The sequence below is a fragment of the Suncus etruscus genome, chromosome 2 (assembly GCF_024139225.1).
Source record: "Suncus etruscus isolate mSunEtr1 chromosome 2, mSunEtr1.pri.cur, whole genome shotgun sequence".
In the NCBI taxonomy this organism is placed as follows: Eukaryota; Metazoa; Chordata; class Mammalia; order Eulipotyphla; family Soricidae; genus Suncus; species Suncus etruscus.
The window spans coordinates 62235985-62255692 of record NC_064849.1 but is presented as its reverse complement, the minus strand read 5'-3'; the positions used below and the strand labels follow the sequence as shown (position 1 = coordinate 62255692).

Here is a 19708-nt window from a genome sequence, read left to right as displayed (position 1 = left end):
AAAGACAGTTTAATCTTTTCCTTGAAAACTTCCGTTTTGTATTCTTTAAATTGTAGCATACATCAAAACTAACTTTTTTTTTAGTCATGTATGTTATACTCTTGGCTAATATATTGACACCTAAGATATAAAGAGTTAATATAACTTTTGTGGTTCCTGTCATTACACTGATGATAAATGAACACAGGTGCTTCTGACATTAAAGAAATAGAATAGGTTTCTGTTACAAATAATGCTCCAGACCAATTTATGGGGATCAAATCTCAATAATTTCAATAACATCACCATGACGATTATTTTCTGTATGCTTAAAAGTACCTTTTAAACTATAAACAGACCCACAGATTAGTTTTTGTATTCTTAATGTATGTGTATGTTTGCTATACTAGTAAAGATTCACCTGTTCTGGTAAAAAAGTATAATCATTACACTATCATTTTATATACTGTACAGGGTCCTTTTAAAATCTTTAATAATTTTTCTGTTGCATTTATTCCTGTATTAATTTATATATAGGCTTAATATATTTTTTCCAAATACATAATTTTATTCCCAAAGCAGAGCTCAAGAAGCCATAGTGCTATTCCTGTTGAGACTCAGCGAGGCTGTCTGCACAGTACAGACTTTATCAGTGGTGCTTAAATCTACCAGAACTATGGTAGGGCCTAGTGGGCTTGGTAGGGCTTGGTGGCAAGGGGTAATGTTATATCAGAAATGAACTCCAAGCCTACCATACATGTGTTACAATCCAATGAGCTATATCCCCAGAATATGTTACAAGGGTCCCTTACTACAGTACTCTCCTTCTTACCTCAACTTCTTGCTCACTTTAATTTTATGACCAGAATCCAAATATTTATATTTGGCGTTGTTCCCTTGATTTCTTTATACCCTAATTATATTTAATATTAATCAGTAACTGTATTTATCTCTTTAGCATGATCTCTCCTAATTTCCCATATGTACTTCATTTATTTGAAATCTCTACTGGCTTTACTAACCAATTTTATGTATTTGTATTACTACTTTCATTATGAGAGTTATAGTAAGTTTAATAGTGAATTAAATAATTTCCTAGACAAATCATATATTCTTGGCATATTTATGTATAGTCTCCAGGAAATCCTGAGACATTAAAAAAATCGATGTTAAAATAATTTTGCTTTCTCTTTCACAAAACCACGAAATCTGTGAAGGAAATAAAAGAAAAATGGAGTGCTGCATCAGGCAGTATCCAGGGCTTACTCTGGCTCTGTCCCAGAATTACACCTGGTGGCTCAGGAGATACATATAGGGCGGAGGGCTGCCCTGTATTGAATTTCTGTTGTTAACCTACAAAGGAAGTACCCTATTTACTGTGTTATCTCCCCAGTCCTAAAAATAAAATTTTTTGTAAATATATATTTGAATAAACCTCCTCTTCGACCATGGAAAATGGTGAAGGAATTCTGAAACAGTGGTGGAGGTTTTGGTGCAGTAAAATATACCTTTAAAATAAAGATTCTGGGGCCAGAGAGATAGCATGGAGGTAAGGCATTTGCCTTGCATGCAAAAGGTCGGTAGTTCGAATCCCAGAATTCCATATGGTCCCCTGAGCCTGTCAGGAGCGATTTCTGAGTGTAGAGCCAGGAATAACTCCTGAGCACTGCCTGGAGTGACCCCCTCCCCAAATATAAAAAATATTAAAATAAATTATAGATTCTAAATTATGAAATCTCAATAAAAAACTTGTATTTCTAAATTTTTGTAAGTATCTATCTTAGAAAACCATTATGGTCTATATTAAATTACATATAATTATAATAGGGATTTGGTCCTTTATGCTTCAATATTTAGTAACTCAGGAAATTTTTGATAAAATGATAAAAGCTAAGCTGATCCATAAGAAATTTCACTTGGGGACTGGAGAGATAGCATGGAGGTAAGGCTTTTGCCTTTCATGCAGAAGGATGGTGGTTTGAATTCCAGCATCCCATATGGTCCCCTGTGCCTGCTAGGGGCAATTTCTGAGCATAGAGTCAGGAGTGGCCCCTGAGCATTGGCCGGTGTGACCCAAAAACCAAAAAAAAAAAAAGAAATTTCACTTGAATGTCAGTATATTTTAAGGCTCATTATAACAGTAAACAAAGTTTATGAAATCTAAAAAACTATAAGCTAGCAATTTCACTTATAAAAAGTTAGATTTTATTTTATATTACTTCATATTTTCTAAATTTATCTGTATAGAAGACTATTCTGACATAACACATATACATCTCTCATACACATATGCTAAAAGTGTTTATTCAGGTAAAGCACTCTTTCCAGTTGGTTTGTAATGTAGGAATTTCTGAAAAAATTTCAGGAAGAAAATTTTGTACATAAAATAATAAGGCCTAGGACCTTATTTTTCAATTGATGGTTTGCTTTTAAGCTTATCCTTCCAATCAATACTTGTCTTTCATTTACTTGATAACTCATTATTTTCCAGGTTAACACTTTAAACATAATGGGAACAGAAAAACAACTGATGCAGGTCTCATGAAATGCAAGCTGTCTTCTAGGAAAGTAAAACACAAAATAAAGACTTAAAGGAAAAGATTAGGTTGAAAAACTAAAGTTATCAGATAAATCTTATTGACAAAGTGAATTATGTGTATCAAGAAAGTGAATTTTGTATAAGGACTTGAAAGTGTTAGCAGACAACAGACCTCTGAAATATAAAAACAAAAAATATTGAGACAATATCATGCTTTATATCTAAAAGGGAAAGTAACTATAAAGAGATATGACAAGGAGAGATCAGATTTTGTAAGCTAAAGGAAATGACTTTGAGAGAAAGATACTTTTACTGTATAAAATAGGAAATAATACTAAGTGTAGGCAAAGAAAAAATTTTAAAATTACTTTCTTAAAGGTATGTTCAGTATACAAGGTAGTAAAGGCAACATGGAACCATCATTGATTCAGATTTTGATTATGATAAGAGAAATGATTAGGATTCTGCACTTATTCAAAATAGAGTTGGAAGTAGGATCTGAATGAAAGAAAAGAGATGACAAGCTTAAGAATTTAGGAGCTTCCTCACATGAGACTAAATGCATATAGATGGAGCAGGGGAGGAGGGGCTTATTTTCGACCAGTGAACTCAAGATGTCAATAGACCATGCAAATGCTATTTGAAAAGTTGAAGTTGTTCCATAGTTTACTGTGAAATCTGACTTAGAGATAAGCATGAATCCCATCAGGGATCCTAAACTATATACAAACTTAGGATCTATTATTGGGAAACTAAAATCATGAAAAAAATATGTATCATGCATTATAATAAACCATACAGGTAATAAATGTAATTACCTACTTTAAGTATAAGTAGACATTGTGACTTAAGGATATATATCACTACTACGTAAAAGGAAATGAGATTTCACTCCTATGATTAGTTTCAACCTACGACTTCACATTTCAAGCCCATATTGAAGAGTTCTGATGGTTATGCAACAAGTAAACAAGAGTGGGTCAAAAGCCTGTAGAAAAGGGAGGGAACAAGGTAAGTGAACTTAGGTAGCCTCTAAAATTCGAGGCTATCTCTTACTTGCAGTTAGTAAGAAGCTTGGATCCTCAGTCAAAGAGATGCAAGAAAATGAACATTGCCATTGACCTGGATTAATCTGAAAGGATCAGTATCTAGCTAAGCTTCTACAAGAGGATGAGCCTCAATTGAGACAGTGTTTGCACTCTGTAAGGCGATGAGTATACCTACAAAATTTGCAAGCTCTTGATTCCTGGACTCCTGGCAAAAAGGAGGTAATACATATCTGTTGCATTTAGTAAGTAACTAAATTTGTGGTAATTAACACAGCAAAGGAAAAATAATATGGTAGCTAAAAAAATTATGCAATATGTATGCAAAATAAAAATATGAATACACCATTATTGCTTGACAAAATATAAAATCAATTGGAGATGTCTGGTCATAAATGTAAAATGAGGACAGTGAGTTTTATTATTTTTTTTTTTTTTTGGTTTTTGGGCCATACACACTTGATGCTCAGGGGTTACTCCTGGCTAAGCGCTCAGAAATCGCCCCTGGCTTGGGGGGACCAAATGGGATGCCGGGGGGATCGAACTGCGGTCCGTCCTACTCTAGCGCTTGCAAGGCAGACACTTTACCTCTAGCGCCACCTTCCCGGCCCCTTATTATTATTTTTTTATACAAACCCTACATGACCTATCCAGGAGTAGTTAGGAAAATTTGGACATATCAGTTTCCATATGACATTTCCACATGCCCATTTGAGAACAGTGAGTTTTAATTTGTAGTTCTTTTGTAACTACAGCAAGGGTGCCCTAGGTGTCAACCGTTTTAATTTCTTTTATATATTTTAGATTTTTATTGTATAAATTCAAATGTTAACAGTAATTAAGTAAATGTCTCTCTCTATTTTTATTTGAAATTCCTTTTATTTTTCTGAAATTAGGAATAAGACCAAAGTCCAAATAATGAATCTAAAATTAGGGTTGTAATTTTTTTTTTTTTTTGGTTTTTGGGTCACACCCAGCAGCACTCAGGGGTTCCTCCTGGCTCTATGCTCAGAAATCGCTCCTGGCAGGATCGGGGGACCATATGGGATGCCAGGATTCGAACCACTGTCCTTCTGCATGCAAGGCAAACACCTTACCTCCAGGCTATCTCTCCAGCCCCCAAGGTTGTGATTTTTAACCTTTTTTTTTTGGTATTTTTTGGGGGCCAAATCCAACGACCCTCAGGAGTTACTCCTGGCAATACACTCAGAAATCATTTGCTCCCTCTGGCCCCTAACAAATTTTTTTGAATCTTTTTTTTTTTTTTTTTTTGGTTTTTGGGTCACACCTGGCAGTGCTCAGGGGTTACTCCTGGCTCTATGCTCAGAAATCGCCCCTGGCAGGCACAGGGGACCATATGGGACGCCAGGATTCGAAACACCGTCCTTCTGCATGAAAGGCAAATACCTTACATCCATGCTATCTCTCCGGCTCTGAGTTTTTTTACTCTTAAAGTGGCAGGAAAAAAATTATTATCACTTACACTGTACTAAATTTAACTAATATTATGAGTAATCAATATATCTGAACTATTCTTTATAATTTCAACTTTTTCTTTAAATTTTAAAAGGATTGCTTAAAAATCAATTTATTATATCTTTATAGGCACCATATTTAAAATCTCTTATGTAAAACATTCCTAATTGTACCTAGCAATATGCAACACTAAAAATGTATGAATTACTAGCCCTACTTTTCTTCTCTAATTGGAAAAATAGCAACTTGATATGCAAAGAGAAAATAATTATAGGGCAGACTGAACCATCTTACACAATTGTTTTAGAGAACAAAATGCAGAAACACTTATAATATTTAGTTAACTCAGTTTCATGGAAGGACAGGTTATTTATCGTATCTAAGAATAATCTTCCTTTTTTGGTTATCACTTGAAAAATCAGAAAAAGTAAATGAAATGTAACATTTTATAATGGGCAGTCAATTTAGATATTTTCTGCTCAAAAATTATTTACTTCTTACTTCAACTTATGAGCTGCTCGTATTATCTGAATTTCACAGAAGGAACTGAAGCTCAATTTAATATACAAGTAAGTGGCAGAACCGGAATTTACTCAATCACTGGCAATTTGCTCCAGTCTAAGCTTTAACCATCTTTCTCTAAACAGGCTCATATAATTCTCCTTCAATTGTAAGGGAAACTTTATTACAGATTGATAGCATTGTATTTATAGTCTGTAAATCTAACCCAAGGAAACATGTTAGTTTGTCTGATCTGTGGAAACAAAAATGTATTGAAATGGTGTTTTTTTTTTTCATTTTTATTTTGATCATAATGGCTTACATATCTTTCACAGTAGTATTTTTAGGTACATATCAACATTGAATCAGGGGAATACCCATCACCAAATTTGTCCTCCCCCCATCCCAGTTCCCCTTCTGCAACCCATATGATATTCTTTTTTAAAGAATAGGCAAGATTAATGCTGAAAGTACAGATGAAACTTACTATTTGATATGTTTTCAGTGTTTATCATTATGGTGTATTCTAAATTTTAGACATTTAGAGTACCCTGTAAATTTTGATTATATTAGCATAGATCATAGAAAAATTATTTTGGAAATAAAACTCAATTCTAGTTCATATAGCTAATATTAATGAGAATAATTAAATAGTTGCCTGGTTGTTTTTCTATCGTTTATAACAATTCATATGGAAAACTGTAATTATTTTTGATAGAGGCTATCATTTACTGACTTTTTTTACTGTATTTTTTTGGTCTATAACTGGTGGTGCTGGGAAGATTAGTATGTAGTACTAGGAACCAAGCTTGGGTTGACTATATGCAAGGCAAACTCTACCTACTGTACTATGTATGATTCCATTCTAATAATTTTTTTATCTAAAACAGAATTCTGTGGTTTTGAAACATTCCTTATAGTTATAAAACTAAAGACACATATGCTAAATTGCTAGGTAAGAAGATGAAGACTACTGAAATCTATTTTCTTATAAACTGAAATCTATATATAGACTATCGTCTACAGATGATAAATCTATTTTTATAAACTGAAATCTATTTTCCTATAGTCTATTCTATGCATGAAAAAGTTAAGTTTATCATATTAAAGAAAATATTTTAGGGCCTGGAGAGATAGCACAACAGCGTTTGCCTTGCAAGCAGCCGATCCAGAACCAAAGGTGGTTGGTTCGAATCCTGGTGTCCCGTATGGTCCACCGTGCCTGACAGGAGCTATTTCTGAGCGTAGAGCCAGGAGTAACCCCTGAGCAACGCCGGGTGTGGCCCAAAACAAAAAACAAACAAAAAAAAGAAAATATTTTAACTTGATTAGCCACATGAATCTTAATATCGTACAACTGAATTAATTAGGTTTAGATACAAGAAATAATTGTGCCTTTATAGAAATCTGAGTTAACAATAGCAAAAAATAATCATCTGACCTACAAGATAAATAGAATATATTGGGAAATATATTATACATAATATATATTAATAAATATATAAAATTCACACTGTTATACATAGTAGATAAAATTAATCCCTTCAATAAATTTAAGGACATATTTTATTCATTTTCTTTTTCTTTTTTTACTTCTTTAATAAATCTTTAAGCACCATGATGACAAGCATGTTTGTAGTTGGGTTTCAGCCATAAACAGAATACCCCCCTTCACCAGTGCGACATTTCCACAACCAATGCCCCCTATATTTTACTCTTAAGAATTTCACCTCATGTAATCTGGTAGTTTTAATGTGAGTTTGTAAATGAAGAAAAGAAAAAAGTATAAATAAAATACATTTTATAAATACAATTTGTGCAGAGTTGACAGTATAAAACCACAATATTATTTCATATTAGAAAGTTTAACTAAAACAAATTAGAAAACAACTATAAACAAATTACATTTGTCAGAAGTGAATATAATAACTAGAAAGTGAAAATATAGCATTAGAAAATTATGACATAATTATCTCCTTAATTAATTTAGGAGTCACTTCCAGGCCCAGTGATGCTCAGTCTTTCTTAGGCTAAACCACCAGGGTCATATATACCAATATTCAAGGGACTCTGTGGTGCTAGAGATAGAACTCAAGGCCGCAAACTAAGTAGACATAAGCACTAACATTGGAGTTATCTCTCTAGTCCCATAATTATCTGTTTTAATAAATATATAATATTCACACTGTTATGAAATTAGTGAAAGGAAATAAAATTCTACCATCAAACAAAAATTTTAAGATGTCTTTCATGATCCAAAATTTTTTACTATATACTTGTGAAAAACCCTTGTTTTTATGGTTGCACTCATGTTTCTTATTTTTGCTTGGAAAAGAAAGAATGAAGTATAAAGTAACTTTAAAAACATAAAGTCAGTTCTTCTTCCCAATAGTTTTCGAATCATATAGTTAAAAATCATGTAAAACGAAAGTCAGATAGAGTGAAAATGTGTATATGCACTTTAAATTTCATGAACAATGATACAAGCTTAGTTCTTTATGTAGTACTAATTCCTCAAAAAGGTTGTACTAGGCTTCATCACTGGAAGTGTGTATGTTCATTTGCCTTTTTGATTTGGGGCCATATCTGGTGCTCAAGCTTCACTCCTGATGGTGCTCAGGGGACCACATGTATTGCTGGGGACTAAACTGGGATCAGCTGTGTGTAAGGTACACATCATAATCACTGTACTATATTTTACTGACCTGAGATGTGTTTATTTTTCAAAATAAATTAACTGGGGCTAAAATATAGGTATTATGTTTTATCTGATGATTAACTACTATGGAAAATGAAAATCAAGCTTAAAATACCAAATAACATTCTAAATTCTAGTTTGTTTTAAGATTAGGATTTTTAATTTTTAGTGAGATTGTAAAACAACCAATGAATGAGAAGCATAACTTTGATTAGATCACATAGAAAAGCTACATTCAATATATTTAGCAAATATATAGTTAAGTGTTAGTAATCTGTTAATCAACTACATAAAAATCTATCAAATTCATGGTTTTGTAAAATAGTTAAATAATAGTCCCATGAAGTCTTAAGCTAGTAATAGTTGAAAAATATTAATAAAAATTACACTTTCCATCTAAATAAAAGCTCATCTCAGACAAAATGAAAATGTTTTAAATAATTTAATAAATATACTTTTAGTATTTATCAAGTTAATGCACATTATGGGCCTGGATTACATGCATTTTTTATTCCCTTAAATATGCCAATAAATATTTATGAAGAAAACTCTACAAATACATTAGTATTCAAGTAGGCTTCAAGTCAAATATATAAATTTATAATTGTAAGGTTTAGAACTCCCAAAAAATGACTAGTATAAAATTCTAAGAAAATCCTGTTTCCTTAACTTCTAAAAGGTATTGAGATGATCCCAAAAATATATTTTCAGTTACTTTTAAATAGCTAAAAATTGCTGTTAATTAAAGGGTTGAATATTTTTATACAGCAAGGCATGTCTAAAAAAAAACAAATAAAAATGCACTCACTTTTAAAGGTAAACCTTTGCTCATTAAGTAGTATTTACACATTATGTTATTTTACCATATATTTCAGGATCCTGGGAAGAAACAATAAGGGAGATTATAAACACCAACTCTATCAATAATGCTTAGAGCTTCATAAAGTCATCAAATTTAAAGAGGAAATCCCCCATTCCAATAGTTTTCCACCTGAATGTATATCTACTATCTAAAGTTAAAATGCATAGAAATGTTCAGGAATAATTGATATCCTTCCTCTGGTTTGTTGGAATTGATCATGACACACATATGTGAATGAACGAATACATCCTTAACCCACCATTATCTTTTTCTCCAGTATGCAGGCAATCACCCGTGAAAAGTATGGTGTAGATGATAGGATGATACTGTACCTGATTAGCTCTGGAGGTGGTCATGGGATCAGATGGAGAGGACTTGGTGGTAGTTGGGGAAGATGACAATGTCTGGGAACAAAGCAGTTCAGGAGCAAATCAACCTTTATAAGCCTTAAACTGATTATTTAAATAAAACAAAATAAAATAAAATGTAATATAACGAGAACAAAATCCTATGAACAAAGCTTTTCTCCTACTTGTTCAAATTTAATGGAATATAACAATTGATTAATGCATGTAAATAAGCATGCATAAGCATGTAAAAATAAACTCATGACTTGAAATCATGATGGTGACTGATAAAAATTCACATGAGTATTATAGGTACCCTGACCATATTCATGAATAGTAGTCTCTTTCTTTTCCCTTTTTTTTTACTTGAGGTTAAGAGATAATAAGCAAAGGTTCAAAAATTTTCATTTTTAAAATCGAGTCATTTTTCTATCAATGAATACAGTCTGGGATTGGAAGAAGTGGTGAAATGAAGTTTACTTTGGCATAAAAGTATCCACCTACTTAATATGCTGAACATCACCAACAAGTTGATTCCACATGAATTTAGGGATCCATACTTAAAAAGTAATTAAATGTGAAGTTCTGAGTTCTTAATATCACATTATCTTCTAAATTATTAATTATAATAAACTTAGAGCTCGTCTGAAAATGTAAACATTAACTTCATATTAATAAACAGAAAATAACATTTTAAGAAATTGCTAAAATAGTTTTATTATGTATGCTAAATATGGAATTTTTAATACAGATGAATAGTATAATGAATTGGAGCATCATCAGCCTGTGTTAAATACAAGCACAAAAAATTAGAAAAAAATTTTAGTTTATGTCACTTTGAAACACACACACATAAAAATATTATATGAGACCATAATGTTCTTGTTGAACTTTCAATAATATATTTTTAAAAATTCTCATTTCTAAAGTCCTTTAACTGTAAATGTTAATAATTTTTTGAGAGTTATTTTCACTCAGCAGATAACAATGCTTAAATACTACTATAGGTATTAATACTTCTGGTTAGTAGGTGAAACAACATAATTGTATAGTATCAACACAGCTGTAGCTGGATGCTCTGTTTTTATATTTAAATATTAAAATTATTTATCTATTAGCAAAGTATAACTTTAAAGATTTAGTGGTGTCAGAGTAAAAGGAGATGGCATTGAGGGGCCAGAGGAGTGGCACAAGCTGTAAGAAGTCTTCCTTGTGCACACTAGCCTAGGATGGATTGTGGTTCAATCCCCTGGAGTCTCATGTGATTGGTTCCCCCAAGCCAGGAGCAATTTTGAGCGCACAGACAGGAGTAAACCCCTGAGTATCATCGGGTGTGGCCCAAAAACCAGAAAAAAAAAAAAGGAGATGGCATTGAAAGTCAAATATAAGATTTCCAAAGTTTTAATTTGAATATGATTAATCATTTACTTATTGCTTCTTAACTCACAAAGATACTTTACCTAAATGTTTAATCATATCATTAAATTCAAAATGCCCTAAGACCACAAAAGTTTCATATTTTCTTGTTTTCTTCTTATACTTTGTATAATAAATTCCTTACATTTCTCCAGAAAAGGTTTCATTTTTAGTTTTAAAACTGTTTTAGCTTTTTATTTATTTTTGTTTATTGGTCCACGCCTGGCAGTTCTCAGAGCGTACTCCTGGCTCTAAGCCCAGGGGGATCACTCCTGGGTAGGGCTCAGGGGACAGACTACATATGATGCTGAGTATTGAACTTGGGGAAGCAATATGCAAGGCAAGTTCCTTATTGCTATACTATCTCTCGGGCCCCATAATATCTTCATTAAAAAGAAATACTGTGATGGAAAATACACTATACTTCTGACTAAATGCTATTATATATAATTGATTAGTCAAGGTTTTTACTTGTTAAACTCTGGTTTACTGAAATGTTACATAGAATTCTTGGGAAGGTATGTTAAAAGTTCTTTTCAGTACTAATATCAGATTAATTATTAGGATGCTGACTAAAGATATTTAAAATATATCTAGGGATCATTTTTCCCATTATAAGTTAAAATACAAGTCAGTAGCCAATCAAGAAACCAGGTAAGTGTGGTGAGTTCTTTTATTTTCACTAGGGTAAATCTGAAGAATAATCTGAAAATAACAGATTCTTTAAGACACCCACCTTGCCTAGATCTGATACTCAAAAGTCTTAAAATACTGCAAAGTACTATGTCCAAAAAATTAGTCATATCAAGTAATTCAGAATTTGTAGTATTATTGTCTGTCTATTTATTGCTTTTTTGCTTGACATGTATATGAAATATCAGGTAAATATTAACAACACAGTCACACATTCATCAGCATTGTCCTTAATAATTATGATGCTGCTTTTTTCCATAACTAATTTTAAATTTCTCAGACATATTAATTTTTAAAATCATTCAAGTTTTGGTAAGAGGTACGATTTATATCTTAAAAAATAGAAAAGGGGTAAGTTTGGGATTGAAGTATGATTGTCAAAATGTAATAGTAAATTTACTCTTAAATATATTTTCTTGGATTAAGTTTATAAAATAAGCCAATATGTAAAAGACAAATATGTGAAAAGTTTTTAGCATTCTAGTATGCAAATAGTGATATAATCACAAGTCACTTGCTTTCACAAATCTATCTGTTAATTCATATTTCACAAATTCTGCATTTCAGCTCATTTTTTGAAGTACTAGAATAAAATAGTCTATAAGTATCTCAATGCAAATACATTCAAGTAATGGCATTAAAAGTTCTAATATTAGATTTATAAATTTTTAATATCTGTCCTTAACCACACAATGAGAAGAGATATAAAACTATGAGAAACATTTACTGTTACCCTAATATTTCATAAAATATTACTATTACCTACACTTGAAGCTTATTTGTTTTAAGTAAAATCACATAATATTTATTTTGAAGGTATAAATAAGTGATTACCTATATGATGTATTAAAATACTTATTATAAATAAAATTATGAGTACATACTCTTAACTTCTTTAAATTTATCAAATTGCAATTATGAAGGCATATTTCATTTTACCACTCTTTCAAATGGTAAAATTTTTTATTTACATATCTTTAGCACTAAAGATTCAATTTTAAACTTTAAAGACTGGATTGCTAATTTAAAAAAATTTAAAAGAATTTCAGAACTTTATATAATAGAGAACCCCTGGAATATAAACTAATTTTGAGTAATTCAAAATTTAACAATAAGCCTTACTTAAACATATATAGAAAGTTAAGCTTGAGAATAAGAATTTTAGAGTCATTACAAATTGTAAATGTTCTCCATTAACATATGACACTTTTGCTGAATCAGACTTTTACTAAAAATAAACTATAAGGCAGCTTACTTTTAAGAGAATACTTTATACTGTCAAAAACTTCCCATTTGCATAAAAGTAGTGAGAACAGCCTTAAATCACAAATCTCAAATGCAATATAGAAACTATTATTAATTAATGGAGTAACAATTACTCAAGCAATTAATTCTCCAAACTAGTGTCTAGAGTACTCTTAATTTTATACACTACTCTGTAAAAACTAAAGGATAAATAATAAAATACCTAATTATCATCTTTAGCTTTACATTCTGCAAGTTTGAAACCAGTTACCCTGATTTTATACTCATGTCTAATTTCAAAGGTTCCCACAATTCTTATTCCAGAATTCATTTACTAATAATTGTTCAGATTGCTCATTCTCTTCAATTCCTCATTTAACCTTTCAGCTAACAACGTCTTTCATCTTTCATGAATGAAATAATGATTTATCAGAATGAATTTCCTTAGTTATTACAGTTGATTTCATTGAAATTTTTCCAGTTTATTAAGTCCCAGTTTCCCAGTTTCTTATTCTTTTTACTGTAAACAAAATAGAGCAACTCAAACCTTCTTCTCTTCATAAGCTAGGCTCTTGGAACACCCAATTGTTTTTTCCACCACTCCTGAGTCATCTTGTTAAAACTAATGATCTTATATATATTCGGCCTCTCCAAATTTTCTGTCTAGTTCCATCTCATTCTTTAATATAGAATATTAACTACTGAGAATTGGAGTTTAAGTGAATCTCTTCCATCTAACTTATACTTTGTTCACTATGATATATGGAATTTAAAACAAGCAGATTCTATACTCAATTTTTATATTTTTCCTTTATTAGACTCTTTGCTTTAGGAAAATAGTGATTGTTCATAGTACTATAATGCTTGTCTTACTTTCCTTCATAAATACTTATACTTTGTTAGCTCTTTTCTTTTACTATGAATGTAATAAAATTTGATCATTTCTACTATAATCAAGGACTCATTACCAATTTTAGATAGTCATTTCTGATTCTATCAAAGACTGGAATCAGAAACTCCTACAACTTAAAGTCATATCCAAACTTAGACAACCATTTATTACTTACAATGTTAAGAAATTGCTTGGACAAACCAAAGTTCTGAAGTGTTGTCTAATTGAAATTCACTATTTTCCCCTAGGTTTCACCATTTTGCTAGACTCAAAATCTCTGTATCATTTTTTAGTCAGTTTCCACCATTTTGAAACTAAAATCAGTCTTACAGATTTTACTGCGAAATATTTTAACCATACAGTTTTTTTCAACTTTTTACCAGCAAAAGAGAGTGTTCATCATCTTGTCCTTAAAATATAATCAGTCACTATTCTATTTCAAATGAAATTCTCATCTTGGGAAAACTATTCTAAGGTTTTGAGAAGTGTGGAAGAAAGAAATCTAGATGACTATGAAGCAGCATTGAAAACTATATAGTCCAGGGTTAAGGTTAATTTCCTTATATGTTTTCTAGTAAGTTACCCAATTCCCCTAATCATCAAATTCCTTAATACTAGCAGTCTCTATTATCTATACCTATCTCAATGTTTATGGATAGATGAAATGTAATAATACATATAAAGTATATTAACATCATGGCCAGCAAAGAAACAGAATAAGTTTGGCATTACCATCAAGTACAATCATTGATATTAGATTTTTGACCATAAAACTTTTCCCTAATAAAGATGAATCTCTTAAATTTTATTATGCAAATAAAATAGTAGAAAATATCTTACAAATTGAAAAATCTAAATTTCTGTATAATGAAGCACATTAAAATGATCACTGTTCTCATTTCCTATGAACATCTTACATCTGTAAGTATCTGTCTGGATGTTAAAACAGATTTGAACAAAATATAGAAGTTTATTTTTATAATAGTCCAGAGGAATTAAAAGAACTCTTTTGGAAAAATATTAATAAGACTCATTTCCTTTGGCCAAATGTCAAAGATTCCCTTATTATTCCACTTCTCCAATCATACGCCTTTGATATTCAACATTCAATGTTCTATTTTGTCAGTTTTATTATTGTTAAATAATTATGATGATATGTTTTTCCTCAAATTTATATTCTGAAATAAGATATTTTCTTTTTTCTCTAATTAAACAATTTTCCTATAGTTTTCAAGGTTCAAGTTTTTGATCAATTTTTTACAAATAGCCTACATCTTTAACACTGCTAATTTTTATAGTACATTGCTAATATTATAATGTTGATATGTAACTCTTGGGTATATGTGAATTATTTTTATGAAATTTTAAGCATTGATGATATGACTAACTTATTTTACAATTCACAAATTTATTTTGCAGTGCACTAGTATATTATGATTAGTGAATAATGAACACATGAACTTTCTATTTCTATCACTTTTTCAAGATGAAAATACATTTATACTTAAATTTGATTTTTAAAATACAAGATATTAAAAAATAAAGTAAGGATATTATTTAATTATAAAGACACTATTTGTTAGTGTAGCTTTTCTTAAAAATATTAAAAACACACTTCAGTCCAAAAAGAAATGTAACTACTTTACTGGGTTTTTTTGTTTCTATCATATTCAGTTGCTGACATATTGGTTCATTTACATATATATTTGGAGTGGAATTTATGGGGCTACACAAGAGGAACAGTTTCAATTATATTTTGGGTGCAAAGTACAAAGTTTAAAACATAAAAATCTAAAAATGAAAATATATGTAACAAATAATTTGAGCAAAATTGTCTACCAGGAATGAATTCAAGATTTTCAGAAAAACAGGGCCTAAATTATTTGAAGTAATTCGCTGTTTGGTATTTAGATGTTCTGCAAATGCAGATATAATAAATATTTTTGTAATAAATAATTCATTTTGGGGTACTGGAATTTTCTGCTTCAAGTTCTCCACCTACTAACTTATAGAATGAGCTAAATGGCATTATAAACCTCATGATAGTCTGCTAATCTTAAATCACTATAACAGGCTAAAATATTTTAATAAATGATAATTTTAAATTGCCATTACATCTGCATATGTAAATACTGCGATTTATAAGCAAGTATTTGTTTTAAGTATAAAATAAAAAATACTTGGAAGTGAATTGCCTACAGATAGATTATGTAATGATTTATGTTAACAGTGGTCCTCAAACTACGGCCCGTGGGACACATATTGTATTTGTTCCCTGCTTTGTTTCTTCACTTCAAAATAAGTTATGCAGTGTGCAGAGGAATTTGTTAATAATTTCTGTTTTTACTATAGTCCAGCTCTCCCACAGTCTGAGGGACAGTGAACTGGCCCCCTGTTTAAATAGTTTGAGGACCACTGGTTTATGACATGTAAAATCTTAACTTATCTAATTTACTGTAATATTGTCATACTAGACCTTATCATTCTTAAGAAGATTTGAAGGATCAGAATGTGCTACCTTTCAACAAAACTGTTTGAGAATACATTCAGCTAGTAAATTTCATTGTACGTAATATTCAGCTTCTAACTGTATCTAGATGATACAATTCAGAATATTATATTTCACTAAAATAACCCATGAAATATTAACTTTGAGAGGCAGATTTTTTAGTTATATGTAACTCTTTTATTAATTTTTTTTTTGTTGGGGCAGGAGCCATAGTGCAGTTGTTGGGCATTTGCCTTGCATGTGGTTGACCCAGGACCACAGTTCGATCTCAGTCCCATATGCTCCCCAAGCCAGGAGCGATTTCTGAGCACATAGGCAGAAGTAACCCCTTAGTGTCACTGGGTGTGGCCCATAAACCAAATATTAAAATTGGTTATATGTAACTCTTAAATTTATATGCATATAAATATCTTTTTAGCAATGTAAATCTTAAAATTATCAATCATAAACAGTATATATAAAATAAAACTAATAATTTATTTTTTCATATTAATCATTAGTGTTTTTAATGCAACAAAAAATTACATTTCTGCTTCCATTTTTCAAAACTTGAATTTTGTGTTTAAGCAATCTTAACTTGACAGATAATTTTTTCTTTTTGTTTTTGGAAATATCCAGTAGTACTTAGCTTATTCCTGGCTCTATGCTCAAGGGTCACTTCTGGCATGGCTTAGGGAGACTATGTGATACTAGGGACTAGAACCTGGTCAAGCCACATGCAAGGCAAGTACATTAATTGCTGCACTAATGTAGATAGCCCTTGAAAAAAATTCTTTTTCTTTCCTTTTTTTTTTGGGGGGGGGGGCCCACAACCTGTGGTGCTCAGGGGTTACTCCTGGCTCTGTGCTCAGAATTGGCTCCTGGCAGGCTCGGGAGACCATATGGGATGCTGGGAATCAAACCAGGTTCGTCTGGGGTTGGCCGCATAGCAGGCAAAAGCTTTCCCATTGTGTTATTGCTCTGGCCCCGAAAAAATTCTTTAAAGAAGTATTTTAAAGCTTAACTTCAATAAACTTTTGAAAACTTTCAAATATTTATTGATTTTTGGTACATCTCTTCATGTATGTTTTTTTCTCCTATAATAACAAGGCTGATATATAATGATATATAATGTATTATTTAACATAGTTCTAAGCTAAAATTTTTAATTACTTTTATTTTAATTTATTTATTTATTTATTTTGGTTTTTGGGTCACACCTGGCAGCACTCAAGGGTTACTCCTGGCTCTATGCTCAGAAATCGCTCCTGGCAGGCTCGAGAGACCATATGGAATGCCGGGATTTGAACCTCCATCCTTCTTCATGCAAGACAAACACCTTACCTCTGTGTTATTTCTCCAGCCCTTTAATTACATATTTTATTTTAGTTTTTCACATTTGTAAACCATTATCTTCATTCCTTCTGTAAGCTGATTTGCTTTGCTGTATCATAGGTTTTGAAATGGTTAATTAAATAAAAAATATTATTCAAGATGATAGGCACAGCAAATGTGTTATGTCATTGGATTAGTTGAAATTTATCAATTTAAAATGAATGTTATTTTTATGCATTAAAATATGATCTGTACTCATGAGATTTCTTAACTATATTTTGAAAAATTGATTTTAGGCAATAATTTTATATTATATATTCAGAATGACTTCTTAAGAAATGAATTCAGGACTACTTAATTATGTATACTCAATATTTTCTACATGATAATCCAACAAAAATAAACTGTAAAAATAGTATGCTTCCAAAGTGCATATTTTAAAACTTGAGGCATAAAAAAACCTGTAATACCTTGAAACTATGCAATGCATTACTCACATTTACATAAAGTGTTTAAGCATTAGACACATTGCTTACTAGAATTACTGCACTCAATAAATCTTTTAAAATAATTTCTCATATTATTGACTACATAAAATATTAAATAATCAACAGTTTTAATTCCAGGAATATCTATAAGGCTTATAAATGAATTAAAAATATACAGAAAATATATCAAGTGACTTATTTTTTGACACTCAGTATGGATTGAAATAACATTATTTGAACAAGGCAAAAACAAAGGGAAACATTTGAAAATTCTAGTTTCTTTAACATTGGAAATAGATATTAACCTATAAAATCTCATTTGCCACAGAAAATGTTGGAATTTTAAAGATGATTCATAGACCATTATTTGATGATACTCGGTATTTATTATTTTCAAATAATTAAAATTCATTCACATTATTGTCCTAAATATCTTATAAATGATATAATACTACTCAAGCTACTTTTTATATTTCACTTCATCAAAAATATAAATTATAAAAACCCAATCTTTAATTTTTAAACCTTTTTCACAGTTACTATAGAAAACGAAGAAATAGTAGAAAGAATTAAGGCACAACCAACATTCGATAGTTTAGTGCCAAGTCAATTATTCCTTAGACCCAGGTAAATATAACCCAGAGGTCTTAACATTTAAAACATCATTTTAGATACCTGGATAAGGATACAGCATTGTCATTTTCAAGTCATCAATCTTTATTATTTGCATTGTCTTAGCATTGATGAAAATCATTTCAAAACTATAAGCTGTGAATAACTTTAAAAAGTATCGTAGTGTTTGGAGCTTTAAAATATTTTTCTGCCATATATCAATTAAGAGGGTAGCAAAAAAAACCCCAAAACAAACATATAAACAAAAAAAGAGTAGTGCTTGAATTATGGATTTTATAAGCTGACACAAAGAATAATGACGAATGTTTTTATATAGCCTAGTAGCTCTTTACTCATGAGTTAAATTGAAAGGATACCTTTTAAAGGCAATTGTTAAGAATTGAGCATCTGAAATTTGAAAATAATTGGCCTAATTATTAAATCTATACTTTTATTATATCAGTTTTATATCATCTATATATTTGAAAACTTAAAAGTTTCATAACACTGTTTATATGACTATTTTTCAATTTAGAAACATGAAATTAATATTTAACTACATTTCAAATTTATTACAATGAACAAATTCTATAAATTAAATATATTGTATTTAATTAATAAATACATTTATTTTAATAGCATCTATTGATCATATAAAATTAGGAGGCTAATTATAAAGAGGAAAACAGAAACAATAAATATAAACAAATTATCAATTAAATATAAGAATTTAAAAGCTTATATAACATTAAGAATCTCATATTTCTCCTCCATCATTTCAGCCATTATTTGATCTTAAAAACTCACATTATCTTTGTCAAGTAAAGGTTCTGTTACAGAAATACTCACACAATAAAATGAACAAAGGTCTTCTGACATATATAATTATATATGTAAGTTATATATATTTTTATAAAAACACTATACATGTTTTACAAAACATAATAGCTGATTCGTAACAATGAACTAAATGCTGGGTACAAAATTTTACTTATACATATTTGATAAAATTGTTGAACATGACAAATTAACAAAACATTTTATATGCAATATAATTATGCTGAAAACTACAAGTATAACTGAAAGCATAG

At 30.4% G+C, this 19708-nt stretch overlaps 1 protein-coding gene across 5 annotated transcripts in view; it reads right to left on the bottom strand.

Annotated features, from left to right (window-relative positions):
- NOVA1 (NOVA alternative splicing regulator 1) overlaps positions 1 to 19708 on the bottom strand; it is a 140437-nt gene that overhangs the window by 22490 nt on the left and 98239 nt on the right. For 3 of the 5 annotated variants that reach the window (XM_049768407.1, XM_049768409.1, XM_049768411.1), the window contains exon 4: positions 9434 to 9505. The exons of the other annotated variants lie outside the window; for them this stretch is intronic. In XM_049768407.1, the coding sequence (XP_049624364.1) occupies positions 9434 to 9505 (72 nt within the window). The remainder of the gene's footprint in view (positions 1 to 9433; positions 9506 to 19708) is intronic. 5 annotated transcript variants of the gene reach the window in all.